Source organism: Trematomus bernacchii, unplaced genomic scaffold (genome assembly GCF_902827165.1).
Source record: "Trematomus bernacchii unplaced genomic scaffold, fTreBer1.1, whole genome shotgun sequence".
Lineage (NCBI taxonomy): Eukaryota > Metazoa > Chordata > Actinopteri > Perciformes > Nototheniidae > Trematomus > Trematomus bernacchii.
Window position 1 is genome coordinate 748,671 of NW_022987828.1, and position 20,256 is coordinate 768,926.

The following is a 20,256-nucleotide window of genomic DNA, read 5'->3' on the forward strand; positions in this document are numbered from 1 at the left end:
ACACCTGGGACAACACACCCACTCAACAACAATGTGTTTACATGTTACAGCAGCTTCATCTCTCTACATTTATTTGGTTCTCACATGGAAACCTTCACAAACCACTTCTGTGTGTTTGTCCTGCAGCGCCTCCTCCTGGAGGAGAGCAGCAAGGAGCATCAATCCCCAGTTGATTTATTTTTAACGTTTGCATGTAATCTACTTACTTCAGTTGTCTCATTCCACTGACAAAACATCGAATACAGTATATATTTTGTGATTGTGTAACACATACACAGAATATAAAGTCATTAAAACTATAGCTGCACCTTTGATAAACACTTTATTGCATCAATCATTATAATTGAAACATATAATAGGCTACATAATATTCTGAGAAGACGCAATCTGCATAGTACTTTTACTTTTGATACTTTAAGTATATTTTGATGCCAATACTTTTGTACTTTTACTTGAGAAACCTTTTGAATGCAGGACTTTTACTTGTAACAGAGTATTCCTACACTCTAGTACTTTTACTCAAGTACAAGATCTGAGAACTTCTCCCCCCTCTTCCAGCTGCAGATCTGAACTCTGCCTTCATACCCAGCCTCCACCTGCAGACAGCAGGAAGCTGCAGACGCATGCTCCACCTAAAACCTCTTCTGGAAACCTCCCACCTGTTGGACCTAACTGCTAAAACCATGTTCCCTCTTCAACCTCCGTCAAACTCTACCTCCAGTTTCTCAGGTTTCCTCCAGGTCCTGGTGGACTTCACAGTCTTCCAGATCGACAGCAGCTGATCCACAGCCGAGCATCAGAGACCTTTATTCCTCCTCCTCATCCTCCACCTTCATCACCAACTCCTGCTCTTGTTAGAGTTCTATAAAGTCCATCAATCTCTGCAGTCATCAGATCTGTCATTTGAATCCACAAAAATGAACCAAAAAGGGATACTTTAATATTTCTCATGTTTTATTTAATTTATTTTACAGTTAGCCAGCATCCATTAAGTGTTATTAGTATTACTGAGAAATTAGGATGACAAGCTACTGACGGATATGTATACATTTAAACTCACAAGGACTAAAGTACAATGTAAAAAAAACACACTCATATTCTTGTATTAATATACAAATGTCAAGATGTGCATACTAAGAATCATACAGCATTCAAAGTTAAACTTTCAGTTTTAGCAATAAATGTATGCCAGTCGTCAGACTTCACCAGAAGTAAATGAGTCGACATAAAACATTCAAACCTATAAAAAATGTTCCTGATAAAAACTGGAAATGACTGGAAAAGACTCAGGACAACAAAACGACATAGTTTTAGGCATAAACTACCTGTCTAATTGTAAATGTTCTTATATCAAACTTCCCAATAACTTAAGCAAAACAAATCATCAGCTGAATTTGATAAACAAGTTGGAAACTGATGAAGAGAGGAAGAATATCATTGTGTATGATACAAAACAAGACATGACGTCACGTCTCTAAACCCCAAAGCCTCTCCGGTGCAGAGTCCTCTCGCCGGGTGCGGTGGCGCGCGCCTGTAATCCCAGTTACCGGGAGGCTGAGGCTGGAGGAGCGTTTGAGCTCAGGAGCTCTGAGCTGCAGGGACTATGCCGAACGGGTGTCCGCACTAAATTCGGTATCGATATGGTGCTCCTGGGGGAGCCCGGGACCACCAGGTCGTCTAAGGAGGGGGGCACCGGCCCAGGTCGGACACGGAGCAGGTCAAAACCCCCGTGCCGCTCAGTAGTGGGATCGCGCCTGTGAATAGACGCTGTAGTGAAGCCTGAGCAATACAGCGGGACCCATGTCTTTATACACTCTGAACACACACCTGGGACAACACACACACTCAACAACAATGTGTTTACATGTTACAGCAGCTTCATCTCTCTACATTTATTTGGTTCTTCACATGGAAACCTTCACAAACCACTTCTGTGTGTTTGTCCTGAGCGCCTCCTCCTGGAGGAGAGCAGCAAGGAGCATCAATCCCCAGTTGATTTATTTTTAACGTTTGCATGTAATCTACTTACTTCAGTTGTCTCATTCCACTGACAAAACATCGAATACAATATATATTTTGTGATTGTGTAACACATACACAGAATATAAAGTCATTAAAACTATAGCTGCACCTTTGATAAACACTTTATTGCATCAATCATTATAATTGAAACATATAATAGGCTACATAATATTCTGAGAAGACGCAATCTGCATAGTACTTTTACTTTTGATACTTTAAGTATATTTTGATGCCAATACTTTTGTACTTTTACTTGAGAAACCTTTTGAATGCAGGACTTTTACTTGTAACAGAGTATTCCTACACTCTAGTACTTTTACTCAAGTACAAGATCTGAGAACTTCTCCCCCCTCTTCCAGCTGCAGATCTGAACTCTGCCTTCATACCCAGCCTCCACCTGCAGACAGCAGGAAGCTGCAGACGCATGCTCCACCTAAAACCTCTTCTGGAAACCTCCCACCTGTTGGACCTAACTGCTAAAACCATGTTCCCTCTTCAACCTCCGTCAAACTCTACCTCCAGTTTCTCAGGTTTCCTCCAGGTCCTGGTGGACTTCACAGTCTTCCAGATCGACAGCAGCTGATCCACAGCCGAGCATCAGAGACCTTTATTCCTCCTCCTCATCCTCCACCTTCATCACCAACTCCTGCTCTTGTTAGAGTTCTATAAAGTCCATCAATCTCTGCAGTCATCAGATCTGTCATTTGAATCCACAAAAATGAACCAAAAAGGGATACTTTAATATTTCTCATGTTTTATTTAATTTATTTTACAGTTAGCCAGCATCCATTAAGTGTTATTAGTATTACTGAGAAATTAGGATGACAAGCTACTGACGGATATGTATACATTTAAACTCACAAGGACTAAAGTACAATGTAAAAAAAACACACTCATATTCTTGTATTAATATACAAATGTCAAGATGTGCATACTAAGAATCATACAGCATTCAAAGTTAAACTTTCAGTTTTAGCAATAAATGTATGCCAGTCGTCAGACTTCACCAGAAGTAAATGAGTCGACATAAAACATTCAAACCTATAAAAAATGTTCCTGATAAAAACTGGAAATGACTGGAAAAGACTCAGGACAACAAAACGACATAGTTTTAGGCATAAACTACCTGTCTAATTGTAAATGTTCTTATATCAAACTTCCCAATAACTTAAGCAAAACAAATCATCAGCTGAATTTGATAAACAAGTTGGAAACTGATGAAGAGAGGAAGAATATCATTGTGTATGATACAAAACAAGACATGACGTCACGTCTCTAAACCCCAAAGCCTCTCCGGTGCAGAGTCCTCTCGCCGGGTGCGGTGGCGCGCGCCTGTAATCCCAGTTACCGGGAGGCTGAGGCTGGAGGAGCGTTTGAGCTCAGGAGCTCTGAGCTGCAGGGACTATGCCGAACGGGTGTCCGCACTAAGTTCGGCATCGATATGGTGCTCCTGGTGGAGCCCGGGACCACCAGGTCGTCTAAGGAGGGGGGCACCGGCCCAGGTCGGACACGGAGCAGGTCAAAACCCCCGTGCCGCTCAGTAGTGGGATCGCGCCTGTGAATAGACGCTGTAGTGAAGCCTGAGCAATACAGCGGGACCCAGTCTTTATACACTCTGAACACACACCTGGGACAACACACCCACTCAACAACAATGTGTTTACATGTTACAGCAGCTTCATCTCTCTACATTTATTTGGTTCTTCACATGGAAACCTTCACAAACCACTTCTGTGTGTTTGTCCTGAGCGCCTCCTCCTGGAGGAGAGCAGCAAGGAGCATCAATCCCCAGTTGATTTATTTTGAACGTTTGCATGTAATCTACTTACTTCAGTTGTCTCATTCCACTGACAAAACATCGAATACAATATATATTTTGTGATTGTGTAACACATACACAGAATATAAAGTCATTAAAACTATAGCTGCACCTTTGATAAACACTTTATTGCATCAATCATTATAATTGAAACATATAATAGGCTACATAATATTCTGAGAAGACGCAATCTGCATAGTACTTTTACTTTTGATACTTTAAGTATATTTTGATGCCAATACTTTTGTACTTTTACTTGAGAAACCTTTTGAATGCAGGACTTTTACTTGTAACAGAGTATTCCTACACTCTAGTACTTTTACTCAAGTACAAGATCTGAGAACTTCTCCCCCCTCTTCCAGCTGCAGATCTGAACTCTGCCTTCATACCCAGCCTCCACCTGCAGACAGCAGGAAGCTGCAGACGCATGCTCCACCTAAAACCTCTTCTGGAAACCTCCCACCTGTTGGACCTAACTGCTAAAACCATGTTCCCTCTTCAACCTCCGTCAAACTCTACCTCCAGTTTCTCAGGTTTCCTCCAGGTCCTGGTGGACTTCACAGTCTTCCAGATCGACAGCAGCTGATCCACAGCCGAGCATCAGAGACCTTTATTCCTCCTCCTCATCCTCCACCTTCATCACCAACTCCTGCTCTTGTTAGAGTTCTATAAAGTCCATCAATCTCTGCAGTCATCAGATCTGTCATTTGAATCCACAAAAATGAACCAAAAAGGGATACTTTAATATTTCTCATGTTTTATTTAATTTATTTTACAGTTAGCCAGCATCCATTAAGTGTTATTAGTATTACTGAGAAATTAGGATGACAAGCTACTGACGGATATGTATACATTTAAACTCACAAGGACTAAAGTACAATGTAAAAAAAACACACTCATATTCTTGTATTAATATACAAATGTCAAGATGTGCATACTAAGAATCATACAGCATTCAAAGTTAAACTTTCAGTTTTAGCAATAAATGTATGCCAGTCGTCAGACTTCACCAGAAGTAAATGAGTCGACATAAAACATTCAAACCTATAAAAAATGTTCCTGATAAAAACTGGAAATGACTGGAAAAGACTCAGGACAACAAAACGACATAGTTTTAGGCATAAACTACCTGTCTAATTGTAAATGTTCTTATATCAAACTTCCCAATAACTTAAGCAAAACAAATCATCAGCTGAATTTGATAAACAAGTTGGAAACTGATGAAGAGAGGAAGAATATCATTGTGTATGATACAAAACAAGACATGACGTCACGTCTCTAAACCCCAAAGCCTCTCCGGTGCAGAGTCCTCTCGCCGGGTGCGGTGGCGCGCGCCTGTAATCCCAGTTACCGGGAGGCTGAGGCTGGAGGAGCGTTTGAGCTCAGGAGCTCTGAGCTGCAGGGACTATGCCGAACGGGTGTCCGCACTAAGTTCGGTATCGATATGGTGCTCCTGGGGGAGCCCGGGACCACCAGGTCGTCTAAGGAGGGGGGCACCGGCCCAGGTCGGACACGGAGCAGGTCAAAACCCCCGTGCCGCTCAGTAGTGGGATCGCGCCTGTGAATAGACGCTGTAGTGAAGCCTGAGCAATACAGCGGGACCCCTGTCTTTATACACTCTGAACACACACCTGGGACAACACACCCACTCAACAACAATGTGTTTACATGTTACAGCAGCTTCATCTCTCTACATTTATTTGGTTCTTCACATGGAAACCTTCACAAACCACTTCTGTGTGTTTGTCCTGAGCGCCTCCTCCTGGAGGAGAGCAGCAAGGAGCATCAATCCCCAGTTGATTTATTTTTAACGTTTGCATGTAATCTACTTACTTCAGTTGTCTCATTCCACTGACAAAACATCGAATACAATATATATTTTGTGATTGTGTAACACATACACAGAATATAAAGTCATTAAAACTATAGCTGCACCTTTGATAAACACTTTATTGCATCAATCATTATAATTGAAACATATAATAGGCTACATAATATTCTGAGAAGACGCAATCTGCATAGTACTTTTACTTTTGATACTTTAAGTATATTTTGATGCCAATACTTTTGTACTTTTACTTGAGAAACCTTTTGAATGCAGGACTTTTACTTGTAACAGAGTATTCCTACACTCTAGTACTTTTACTCAAGTACAAGATCTGAGTACTTCTCCCCCCTCTTCCAGCTGCAGATCTGAACTCTGCCTTCATACCCAGCCTCCACCTGCAGACAGCAGGAAGCTGCAGACGCATGCTCCACCTAAAACCTCTTCTGGAAACCTCCCACCTGTTGGACCTAACTGCTAAAACCCTGTTCCCTCTTCAACCTCCGTCAAACTCTACCTCCAGTTTCTCAGGTTTCCTCCAGGTCCTGGTGGACTTCACAGTCTTCCAGATCGACAGCAGCTGATCCACAGCCGAGCATCAGAGACCTTTATTCCTCCTCCTCATCCTCCACCTTCATCACCAACTCCTGCTCTTGTTAGAGTTCTATAAAGTCCATCAATCTCTGCAGTCATCAGATCTGTCATTTGAATCCACAAAAATGAACCAAAAAGGGATACTTTAATATTTCTCATGTTTTATTTAATTTATTTTACAGTTAGCCAGCATCCATTAAGTGTTATTAGTATTACTGAGAAATTAGGATGACAAGCTACTGACGGATATGTATACATTTAAACTCACAAGGACTAAAGTACAATGTAAAAAAAACACACTCATATTCTTGTATTAATATACAAATGTCAAGATGTGCATACTAAGAATCATACAGCATTCAAAGTTAAACTTTCAGTTTTAGCAATAAATGTATGCCAGTCGTCAGACTTCACCAGAAGTAAATGAGTCGACATAAAACATTCAAACCTATAAAAAATGTTCCTGATAAAAACTGGAAATGACTGGAAAAGACTCAGGACAACAAAACGACATAGTTTTAGGCATAAACTACCTGTCTAATTGTAAATGTTCTTATATCAAACTTCCCAATAACTTAAGCAAAACAAATCATCAGCTGAATTTGATAAACAAGTTGGAAACTGATGAAGAGAGGAAGAATATCATTGTGTATGATACAAAACAAGACATGACGTCACGTCTCTAAACCCCAAAGCCTCTCCGGTGCAGAGTCCTCTCGCCGGGTGCGGTGGCGCGCGCCTGTAATCCCAGTTACCGGGAGGCTGAGGCTGGAGGAGCGTTTGAGCTCAGGAGCTCTGAGCTGCAGGGACTATGCCGAACGGGTGTCCGCACTAAGTTCGGTATCGATATGGTGCTCCTGGGGGAGCCCGGGACCACCAGGTCGTCTAAGGAGGGGGGCACCGGCCCAGGTCGGACACGGAGCAGGTCAAAACCCCCGTGCCGCTCAGTAGTGGGATCGCGCCTGTGAATAGACGCTGTAGTGAAGCCTGAGCAATACAGCGGGACCCTGTCTTTATACACTCTGAACACACACCTGGGACAACACACACACTCAACAACAATGTGTTTACATGTTACAGCAGCTTCATCTCTCTACATTTATTTGGTTCTTCACATGGAAACCTTCACAAACCACTTCTGTGTGTTTGTCCTGAGCGCCTCCTCCTGGAGGAGAGCAGCAAGGAGCATCAATCCCCAGTTGATTTATTTTTAACGTTTGCATGTAATCTACTTACTTCAGTTGTCTCATTCCACTGACAAAACATCGAATACAATATATATTTTGTGATTGTGTAACACATACACAGAATATAAAGTCATTAAAACTATAGCTGCACCTTTGATAAACACTTTATTGCATCAATCATTATAATTGAAACATATAATAGGCTACATAATATTCTGAGAAGACGCAATCTGCATAGTACTTTTACTTTTGATACTTTAAGTATATTTTGATGCCAATACTTTTGTACTTTTACTTGAGAAACCTTTTGAATGCAGGACTTTTACTTGTAACAGAGTATTCCTACACTCTAGTACTTTTACTCAAGTACAAGATCTGAGAACTTCTCCCCCCTCTTCCAGCTGCAGATCTGAACTCTGCCTTCATACCCAGCCTCCACCTGCAGACAGCAGGAAGCTGCAGACGCATGCTCCACCTAAAACCTCTTCTGGAAACCTCCCACCTGTTGGACCTAACTGCTAAAACCATGTTCCCTCTTCAACCTCCGTCAAACTCTACCTCCAGTTTCTCAGGTTTCCTCCAGGTCCTGGTGGACTTCACAGTCTTCCAGATCGACAGCAGCTGATCCACAGCCGAGCATCAGAGACCTTTATTCCTCCTCCTCATCCTCCACCTTCATCACCAACTCCTGCTCTTGTTAGAGTTCTATAAAGTCCATCAATCTCTGCAGTCATCAGATCTGTCATTTGAATCCACAAAAATGAACCAAAAAGGGATACTTTAATATTTCTCATGTTTTATTTAATTTATTTTACAGTTAGCCAGCATCCATTAAGTGTTATTAGTATTACTGAGAAATTAGGATGACAAGCTACTGACGGATATGTATACATTTAAACTCACAAGGACTAAAGTACAATGTAAAAAAAACACACTCATATTCTTGTATTAATATACAAATGTCAAGATGTGCATACTAAGAATCATACAGCATTCAAAGTTAAACTTTCAGTTTTAGCAATAAATGTATGCCAGTCGTCAGACTTCACCAGAAGTAAATGAGTCGACATAAAACATTCAAACCTATAAAAAATGTTCCTGATAAAAACTGGAAATGACTGGAAAAGACTCAGGACAACAAAACGACATAGTTTTAGGCATAAACTACCTGTCTAATTGTAAATGTTCTTATATCAAACTTCCCAATAACTTAAGCAAAACAAATCATCAGCTGAATTTGATAAACAAGTTGGAAACTGATGAAGAGAGGAAGAATATCATTGTGTATGATACAAAACAAGACATGACGTCACGTCTCTAAACCCCAAAGCCTCTCCGGTGCAGAGTCCTCTCGCCGGGTGCGGTGGCGCGCGCCTGTAATCCCAGTTACCGGGAGGCTGAGGCTGGAGGAGCGTTTGAGCTCAGGAGCTCTGAGCTGCAGGGACTATGCCGAACGGGTGTCCGCACTAAATTCGGTATCGATATGGTGCTCCTGGGGGAGCCCGGGACCACCAGGTCGTCTAAGGAGGGGGGCACCGGCCCAGGTCGGACACGGAGCAGGTCAAAACCCCCGTGCCGCTCAGTAGTGGGATCGCGCCTGTGAATAGACGCTGTAGTGAAGCCTGAGCAATACAGCGGGACCCAGTCTTTATACACTCTGAACACACACCTGGGACAACACACCCACTCAACAACAATGTGTTTACATGTTACAGCAGCTTCATCTCTCTACATTTATTTGGTTCTCCACATGGAAACCTTCACAAACCACTTCTGTGTGTTTGTCCTGCAGCGCCTCCTCCTGGAGGAGAGCAGCAAGGAGCATCAATCCCCAGTTGATTTATTTTTAACGTTTGCATGTAATCTACTTACTTCAGTTGTCTCATTCCACTGACAAAACATCGAATACAATATATATTTTGTGATTGTGTAACACATACACAGAATATAAAGTCATTAAAACTATAGCTGCACCTTTGATAAACACTTTATTGCATCAATCATTATAATTGAAACATATAATAGGCTACATAATATTCTGAGAAGACGCAATCTGCATAGTACTTTTACTTTTGATACTTTAAGTATATTTTGATGCCAATACTTTTGTACTTTTACTTGAGAAACCTTTTGAATGCAGGACTTTTACTTGTAACAGAGTATTCCTACACTCTAGTACTTTTACTCAAGTACAAGATCTGAGAACTTCTCCCCCCTCTTCCAGCTGCAGATCTGAACTCTGCCTTCATACCCAGCCTCCACCTGCAGACAGCAGGAAGCTGCAGATGCATGCTCCACCTAAAACCTCTTCTGGAAACCTCCCACCTGTTGGACCTAACTGCTAAAACCATGTTCCCTCTTCAACCTCCGTCAAACTCTACCTCCAGTTTCTCAGGTTTCCTCCAGGTCCTGGTGGACTTCACAGTCTTCCAGATCTACAGCAGCTGACCCACAGCCGAGCATCAGAGACCTTTATTCCTCCTCCTCATCCTCCACCTTCATCACCAACTCCTGCTCTTGTTAGAGTTCTATAAAGTCCATCAATCTCTGCAGTCATCAGATCTGTCATTTGAATCCACAAAAATGAACCAAAAAGGGATACTTTAATATTTCTCATGTTTTATTTAATTTATTTTACAGTTAGCCAGCATCCATTAAGTGTTATTAGTATTACTGAGAAATTAGGATGACAAGCTACTGACGGATATGTATACATTTAAACTCACAAGGACTAAAGTACAATGTAAAAAAAACACACTCATATTCTTGTATTAATATACAAATGTCAAGATGTGCATACTAAGAATCATACAGCATTCAAAGTTAAACTTTCAGTTTTAGCAATAAATGTATGCCAGTCGTCAGACTTCACCAGAAGTAAATGAGTCGACATAAAACATTCAAACCTATAAAAAATGTTCCTGATAAAAACTGGAAATGACTGGAAAAGACTCAGGACAACAAAACGACATAGTTTTAGGCATAAACTACCTGTCTAATTGTAAATGTTCTTATATCAAACTTCCCAATAACTTAAGCAAAACAAATCATCAGCTGAATTTGATAAACAAGTTGGAAACTGATGAAGAGAGGAAGAATATCATTGTGTATGATACAAAACAAGACATGACGTCACGTCTCTAAACCCCAAAGCCTCTCCGGTGCAGAGTCCTCTCGCCGGGTGCGGTGGCGCGCGCCTGTAATCCCAGTTACCGGGAGGCTGAGGCTGGAGGAGCGTTTGAGCTCAGGAGCTCTGAGCTGCAGGGACTATGCCGAACGGGTGTCCGCACTAAGTTCGGTATCGATATGGTGCTCCTGGGGAGCCCGGGACCACCAGGTCGTCTAAGGAGGGGGGCACCGGCCCAGGTCGGACACGGAGCAGGTCAAAACCCCCGTGCCGCTCAGTAGTGGGATCGCGCCTGTGAATAGACGCTGTAGTGAAGCCTGAGCAATACAGCGGGACCCTGTCTTTATACACTCTGAACACACACCTGGGACAACACACCCACTCAACAACAATGTGTTTACATGTTACAGCAGCTTCATCTCTCTACATTTATTTGGTTCTTCACATGGAAACCTTCACAAACCACTTCTGTGTGTTTGTCCTGCAGCGCCTCCTCCTGGAGGAGAGCAGCAAGGAGCATCAATCCCCAGTTGATTTATTTTTAACGTTTGCATGTAATCTACTTACTTCAGTTGTCTCATTCCACTGACAAAACATCGAATACAATATATATTTTGTGATTGTGTAACACATACACAGAATATAAAGTCATTAAAACTATAGCTGCACCTTTGATAAACACTTTATTGCATCAATCATTATAATTGAAACATATAATAGGCTACATAATATTCTGAGAAGACGCAATCTGCATAGTACTTTTACTTTTGATACTTTAAGTATATTTTGATGCCAATACTTTTGTACTTTTACTTGAGAAACCTTTTGAATGCAGGACTTTTACTTGTAACAGAGTATTCCTACACTCTAGTACTTTTACTCAAGTACAAGATCTGAGAACTTCTCCCCCCTCTTCCAGCTGCAGATCTGAACTCTGCCTTCATACCCAGCCTCCACCTGCAGACAGCAGGAAGCTGCAGACGCATGCTCCACCTAAAACCTCTTCTGGAAACCTCCCACCTGTTGGACCTAACTGCTAAAACCATGTTCCCTCTTCAACCTCCGTCAAACTCTACCTCCAGTTTCTCAGGTTTCCTCCAGGTCCTGGTGGACTTCACAGTCTTCCAGATCGACAGCAGCTGATCCACAGCCGAGCATCAGAGACCTTTATTCCTCCTCCTCATCCTCCACCTTCATCACCAACTTCCTGCTCTTGTTAGAGTTCTATAAAGTCCATCAATCTCTGCAGTCATCAGATCTGTCATTTGAATCCACAAAAATGAACCAAAAAGGGATACTTTAATATTTCTCATGTTTTATTTAATTTATTTTACAGTTAGCCAGCATCCATTAAGTGTTATTAGTATTACTGAGAAATTAGGATGACAAGCTACTGACGGATATGTATACATTTAAACTCACAAGGACTAAAGTACAATGTAAAAAAAACACACTCATATTCTTGTATTAATATACAAATGTCAAGATGTGCATACTAAGAATCATACAGCATTCAAAGTTAAACTTTCAGTTTTAGCAATAAATGTATGCCAGTCGTCAGACTTCACCAGAAGTAAATGAGTCGACATAAAACATTCAAACCTATAAAAAATGTTCCTGATAAAAACTGGAAATGACTGGAAAAGACTCAGGACAACAAAACGACATAGTTTTAGGCATAAACTACCTGTCTAATTGTAAATGTTCTTATATCAAACTTCCCAATAACTTAAGCAAAACAAATCATCAGCTGAATTTGATAAACAAGTTGGAAACTGATGAAGAGAGGAAGAATATCATTGTGTATGATACAAAACAAGACATGACGTCACGTCTCTAAACCCCAAAGCCTCTCCGGTGCAGAGTCCTCTCGCCGGGTGCGGTGGCGCGCGCCTGTAATCCCAGTTACCGGGAGGCTGAGGCTGGAGGAGCGTTTGAGCTCAGGAGCTCTGAGCTGCAGGGACTATGCCGAACGGGTGTCCGCACTAAGTTCGGTATCGATATGGTGCTCCTGGGGGAGCCCGGGACCACCAGGTCGTCTAAGGAGGGGGGCACCGGCCCAGGTCGGACACGGAGCAGGTCAAAACCCCCGTGCCGCTCAGTAGTGGGATCGCGCCTGTGAATAGACGCTGTAGTGAAGCCTGAGCAATACAGCGGGACCCTGTCTTTATACACTCTGAACACACACCTGGGACAACACACCCACTCAACAACAATGTGTTTACATGTTACAGCAGCTTCATCTCTCTACATTTATTTGGTTCTCCACATGGAAACCTTCACAAACCACTTCTGTGTGTTTGTCCTGCAGCGCCTCCTCCTGGAGGAGAGCAGCAAGGAGCATCAATCCCCAGTTGATTTATTTTTAACGTTTGCATGTAATCTACTTACTTCAGTTGTCTCATTCCACTGACAAAACATCGAATACAATATATATTTTGTGATTGTGTAACACATACACAGAATATAAAGTCATTAAAACTATAGCTGCACCTTTGATAAACACTTTATTGCATCAATCATTATAATTGAAACATATAATAGGCTACATAATATTCTGAGAAGACGCAATCTGCATAGTACTTTTACTTTTGATACTTTAAGTATATTTTGATGCCAATACTTTTGTACTTTTACTTGAGAAACCTTTTGAATGCAGGACTTTTACTTGTAACAGAGTATTCCTACACTCTAGTACTTTTACTCAAGTACAAGATCTGAGAACTTCTCCCCCCTCTTCCAGCTGCAGATCTGAACTCTGCCTTCATACCCAGCCTCCACCTGCAGACAGCAGGAAGCTGCAGATGCATGCTCCACCTAAAACCTCTTCTGGAAACCTCCCACCTGTTGGACCTAACTGCTAAAACCATGTTCCCTCTTCAACCTCCGTCAAACTCTACCTCCAGTTTCTCAGGTTTCCTCCAGGTCCTGGTGGACTTCACAGTCTTCCAGATCGACAGCAGCTGATCCACAGCCGAGCATCAGAGACCTTTATTCCTCCTCCTCATCCTCCACCTTCATCACCAATTCCTGCTCTTGTTAGAGTTCTATAAAGTCCATCAATCTCTGCAGTCATCAGATCTGTCATTTGAATCCACAAAAATGAACCAAAAAGGGATACTTTAATATTTCTCATGTTTTATTTAATTTATTTTACAGATAGCCAGCATCCATTAAGTGTTATTAGTATTACTGAGAAATTAGGATGACAAGCTACTGACGGATATGTATACATTTAAACTCACAAGGACTAAAGTACAATGTAAAAAAAACACACTCATATTCTTGTATTAATATACAAATGTCAAGATGTGCATACTAAGAATCATACAGCATTCAAAGTTAAACTTTCAGTTTTAGCAATAAATGTATGCCAGTCGTCAGACTTCACCAGAAGTAAATGAGTCGACATAAAACATTCAAACCTATAAAAAATGTTCCTGATAAAAACTGGAAATGACTGGAAAAGACTCAGGACAACAAAACGACATAGTTTTAGGCATAAACTACCTGTCTAATTGTAAATGTTCTTATATCAAACTTCCCAATAACTTAAGCAAAACAAATCATCAGCTGAATTTGATAAACAAGTTGGAAACTGATGAAGAGAGGAAGAATATCATTGTGTATGATACAAAACAAGACATGACGTCACGTCTCTAAACCCCAAAGCCTCTCCGGTGCAGAGTCCTCTCGCCGGGTGCGGTGGCGCGCGCCTGTAATCCCAGTTACCGGGAGGCTGAGGCTGGAAGAGCGTTTGAGCTCAGGAGCTCTGAGCTGCAGGGACTATGCCGAACGGGTGTCCGCACTAAATTCGGTATCGATATGGTGCTCCTGGGGTAGCCTGGGACCACCAGGTCGTCTAAGGAGGGGGGCACCGGCCCAGGTCGGACACGGAGCAGGTCAAAACCCCCGTGCCGCTCAGTAGTGGGATCGCGCCTGTGAATAGACGCTGTAGTGAAGCCTGAGCAATACAGCGGGACCCAGTCTTTATACACTCTGAACACACACCTGGGACAATACACACACTCAACAACAATGTGTTTACATGTTACAGCAGCTTCATCTCTCTACATTTATTTGGTTCTTCACATGGAAACCTTCACAAACCACTTCTGTGTGTTTGTCCTGAGCGCCTCCTCCTGGAGGAGAGCAGCAAGGAGCATCAATCCCCAGTTGATTTATTTTTAACGTTTGCATGTAATCTACTTACTTCAGTTGTCTCATTCCACTGACAAAACATCGAATACAATATATATTTTGTGATTGTGTAACACATACACAGAATATAAAGTCATTAAAACTATAGCTGCACCTTTGATAAACACTTTATTGCATCAATCATTATAATTGAAACATATAATAGGCTACATAATATTCTGAGAAGACGCAATCTGCATAGTACTTTTACTTTTGATACTTTAAGTATATTTTGATGCCAATACTTTTGTACTTTTACTTGAGAAACCTTTTGAATGCAGGACTTTTACTTGTAACAGAGTATTCCTACACTCTAGTACTTTTACTCAAGTACAAGATCTGAGTACTTCTCCCCCCTCTTCCAGCTGCAGATCTGAACTCTGCCTTCATACCCAGCCTCCACCTGCAGACAGCAGGAAGCTGCAGACGCATGCTCCACCTAAAACCTCTTCTGGAAACCTCCCACCTGTTGGACCTAACTGCTAAAACCATGTTCCCTCTTCAACCTCCGTCAAACTCTACCTCCAGTTTCTCAGGTTTCCTCCAGGTCCTGGTGGACTTCACAGTCTTCCAGATCGACAGCAGCTGATACACAGCCGAGCATCAGAGACCTTTATTCCTCCTCCTCATCCTCCACCTTCATCACCAATTCCTGCTCTTGTTAGAGTTCTATAAAGTCCATCAATCTCTGCAGTCATCAGATCTGTCATTTGAATCCACAAAAATGAACCAAAAAGGGATACTTTAATATTTCTCATGTTTTATTTAATTTATTTTACAGTTAGCCAGCATCCATTAAGTGTTATTAGTATTACTGAGAAATTAGGATGACAAGCTACTGACGGATATGTATACATTTAAACTCACAAGGACTAAAGTACAATGTAAAAAAAACACACTCATATTCTTGTATTAATATACAAATGTCAAGATGTGCATACTAAGAATCATACAGCATTCAAAGTTAAACTTTCAGTTTTAGCAATAAATGTATGCCAGTCGTCAGACTTCACCAGAAGTAAATGAGTCGACATAAAACATTCAAACCTATAAAAAATGTTCCTGATAAAAACTGGAAATGACTGGAAAAGACTCAGGACAACAAAACGACATAGTTTTAGGCATAAACTACCTGTCTAATTGTAAATGTTCTTATATCAAACTTCCCAATAACTTAAGCAAAACAAATCATCAGCTGAATTTGATAAACAAGTTGGAAACTGATGAAGAGAGGAAGAATATCATTGTGTATGATACAAAACAAGACATGACGTCACGTCTCTAAACCCCAAAGCCTCTCCGGTGCAGAGTCCTCTCGCCGGGTGCGGTGGCGCGCGCCTGTAATCCCAGTTACCGGGAGGCTGAGGCTGGAAGAGCGTTTGAGCTCAGGAGCTCTGAGCTGCAGGGACTATGCCGAACGGGTGTCCGCACTAAATTCGGTATCGATATGGTGCTCCTGGGGGAGCCCGGGACCACCAGGTCGTCTAAGGAGGGGGGCACCGGCCCAGGTCGGACACGGAGCAGGTCAAAACCCCCGTGCCGCTCAGTAGTGGGATCGCGCCTGTGAATAGACGCTGTAGTGAAGCCTGAGCAATACAGCGGGACCCAGTCTTTATACACTCTGAACACACACCTGGGACAATACACACACTCAACAACAATGTGTTTACATGTTACAGCAGCTTCTTCTCTCTACATTTATTTGGTTCTTCACATGGAAACCTTCACAAACCACTTCTGTGTGTTTGTCCTGAGCGCCTCCTCCTGGAGGAGAGCAGCAAGGAGCATCAATCCCCAGTTGATTTATTTTTAACGTTTGCATGTAATCTACTTACTTCAGTTGTCTCATTTCACTGACAAAACATCGAATACAATATATATTTTGTGATTGTGTAACACATACACAGAATATAAAGTCATTAAAACTATAGCTGCACCTTTGATAAACACTTTATTGCATCAATCATTATAATTGAAACATATAATAGGCTACATAATATTCTGAGAAGACGCAATCTGCATAGTACTTTTACTTTTGATACTTTAAGTATATTTTGATGCCAATACTTTTGTACTTTTACTTGAGAAACCTTTTGAATGCAGGACTTTTACTTGTAACAGAGTATTCCTACACTCTAGTACTTTTACTCAAGTACAAGATCTGAGTACTTCTCCCCCCTCTTCCAGCTGCAGATCTGAACTCTGCCTTCATACCCAGCCTCCACCTGCAGACAGCAGGAAGCTGCAGACGCATGCTCCACCTAAAACCTCTTCTGGAAACCTCCCACCTGTTGGACCTAACTGCTAAAACCCTGTTCCCTCTTCAACCTCCGTCAAACTCTACCTCCAGTTTCTCAGGTTTCCTCCAGGTCCTGGTGGACTTCACGGTCTTCCAGATCTACAGCAGCTGATCCAGAGCCGAGCATCAGAGACCTTTATTCCTCCTCCTCATCCTCCACCTTCATCACCAACTCCTGTTCTTCTTAGAGTTCTATAAAGTCCATCAATCTCTGCAGTCATCAGATCTGTCATTTGAATCCACAAAAATGAACCAAAAAGGGATACTTTAATATTTCTCATGTTTTATTTAATTTATTTTACAGTTAGCCAGCATCCATTAAATGTTATTAGTATTACTGAGAAATTAGGATGACAAGCTACTGACGGATATGTATACATTTAAACTCACAAGGACTAAAGTACAATGTAAAAAAAACACACTCATATTCTTGTATTAATATACAAATGTCAAGATGTGCATACTAAGAATCATACAGCATTCAAAGTTAAACTTTCAGTTTTAGCAATAAATGTATGCCAGTCGTCAGACTTCACCAGAAGTAAATGAGTCGGCATAAAACATTCAAACCTATAAAAAATGTTCCTGATAAAAACTGGAAATGACTGGAAAAGACTCAGGACAACAAAACGACATAGTTTAGGCATAAACTACCTGTCTAATTGTAAATGTTCTTATATCAAACTTCCCAATAACTTAAGCAAAACAAATCATCAGCTGAATTTGATAAACAAGTTGGAAACTGATGAAGAGAGGAAGAATATCATTGTGTATGATACAAAACAAGACATGACGTCACGTCTCTAAACCCCAAAGCCTCTCCGGTGCAGAGTCCTCTCGCCGGGTGCGGTGGCGCGCGCCTGTAATCCCAGTTAATGGGAGGCTGAGGCTGGAGGAGCGTTTGAGCTCAGGAGCTCTGAGCTGCAGGGACTATGCCGAACGGGTGTCCGCACTAAGTTCGGTATCGATATGGTGCTCCTGGGGGAGCCTGGGACCACCAGGTCGTCTAAGGAGGGGGGCACCGGCCCAGGTCGGACACGGAGCAGGTCAAAACCCCCGTGCCGCTCAGTAGTGGGATCGCGCCTGTGAATAGATTTTTTACAGTGATAGAAAGTGAAATTGCTCAAGTAGGCTACCTCTATTAATCTCTTCAAGGCAAATATTGTAACTTTACATAAGTATATCTATCCGACCATTATGCCACACATTACTCTGAAGATCAATGTTTTACATGTTGACTTTATAATATGATCAGTCAAATTCGTTATACATTTACTTTCGTTAAACAAGCATTATTTTGAATGCAGTGATATTTCCTGATAGAGAAAAAAAAGGGGTGTCAGGAAACTGAAAGTATCCTTCACAAAGAAAATGTCGAGAGGCAGAACATTTTCAAAAATCAGCGTACTTTTAATTTGTGCAAATATCAGAGGCAATTTTAATTCTCATTAGCCAATGTAATTTGTATTATCAGTTTTGAGCAACGTTAACGCTACATGTTGTTTTGATACGTATTGGATTGGTTAGAACAGCCACGTTGCTGCTCTCATTGGTCCGCGCACCTGTCACTCAGACGGTTGTCGGGGTCATTTCAGTCCAGCTCAGAGCAGTCTCAGATCAGTCTCAGATCAGTCTGGATACCTGAAAGTGTGACAACAATGGCGGGACGTCTTCTTCTTCGAGCCTGTACACAAACAACATTGAGGCTGAGGAGCAATGTGGTGGCTAGACCGCTCCACCGTGCCATGTCCTCAGGGAAAGGTACGTGTGTTTATCACCGAGAAAATAAGACTTTAAACCGCAAGTCAGGCACATGGGGTACGGTAAAACTCCCTGTCAGTGGTCATGAAGAAGGAGCTTGTCTTGTCTGTATTAAAGTTATTTTTTGTTTATTGCGCAGTCAAGTGGCCTAACAGCTATATCAAATGCGACGTCTGCAGTGCGATATTAGCTCGCTACGCTGTTGTTTTTGTTATTGAGAGGATAAATAAGATTTCATTTTGACAATATAAATACGCAGTAATACATTCTCTGTTTGTGGTGCATTTATGTCACGTGGGACGGTTATGTAGCACCGAAACGTCACTAGATTCCGCCTTAATGTAACTTTATAACGTTTGAATAAATAACATGAAGGTCATCTGGACTTAAACTCGTGGAAGGCCTTTGATAGACCCACCTCCTCTGGCAGGCGTATTTTTGGTTTAATGCCAGTTTCCTGATATGGGACAGCAGCAGGGTGGAGTGGGTGGCTTCCTTTGCAGACGTGCAGTTTCACTTGCACTCAACTACACTGGCCGCCTGACTGTAATGTGCACACAGCACAACCAACATTTTTACATGCATTTACTTCCCATTTAAAAACAAAATTGGAGTTAAATACAATTTATTAACTAACAAAGGCAATTTCATGTTGGCATTTAGGAATACCGACAGATGACGAACAGGCCACTGGATTGGAGCGGCGTGCCCTGCAGGCCCTTAAACAGGGGAAGGTAGGCTACTGTACACACACAACTTGCATACTGTGCTTGAACCTTACATGTACTTACCGCATATGAATACACATACAGGATCCCTACAGTATGCTGAAGCCCAAGGAGTATGCTGGTACCAAAGCGGACCCTCACATTGTGCCAAGCATTGGAAACCAGAGGATGGTGGGCTGCGTTTGTAAGTGATGTATATTAAAGAAACACCCCCAACATTTTCATTTTTATATCAATTTAGTAATTAGTGAGAATGCGACTGGGTGGGCTAACTTGGATTATACTGCACAAGTTGTGTGAGTTTTTTCTTGTGATGAAGTTTTGCAGTTCTGACCAATTTTCTACATTTTTGGGATTCTTTGTTCAGTCATAGTTTGCCCTTTAAAGCAAAGTACAATGATCTGTATGAATGTGCACATTACAAACCAGGGTAATCCAAATATAATCCTCTGCAGGTGAGGAAGACAACACTGCTATCGTGTGGTTCTGGCTTCACAAGGGAGACGCCCAGCGCTGTCCTTCCTGTGGTTCCCACTACCAGCTGGTCCACCATGAACTGCCCCACTGAAACTAAAATTACAAGCTCTGTACAAACAGGACAACACAGATATCCATATTTGCCTCCTTTATGGCAATATATTGCAATGTGTGCGCATGAATTATCATTAAAATGTAAACCTGAACTCAATTTTCT

General features: G+C 41.8%; 1 protein-coding gene across 1 annotated transcript; it reads left to right on the forward strand.

Moving 5' to 3' along the window:
- Positions 1-18,577: 18,577 nt before the first annotated feature.
- LOC117499559 (cytochrome c oxidase subunit 5B, mitochondrial) lies at positions 18,578-20,250 on the forward strand. Its single transcript, XM_034152012.1, has 4 exons — positions 18,578-18,834; positions 19,498-19,568; positions 19,647-19,746; positions 20,018-20,250. Exons 1-4 carry the CDS (start codon positions 18,732-18,734, stop codon positions 20,128-20,130), a joined length of 387 nt encoding a protein of 128 aa, XP_034007903.1. The 5' UTR covers positions 18,578-18,731; the 3' UTR covers positions 20,131-20,250.
- The last annotated feature ends 6 nt before the right edge of the window (positions 20,251-20,256 follow it).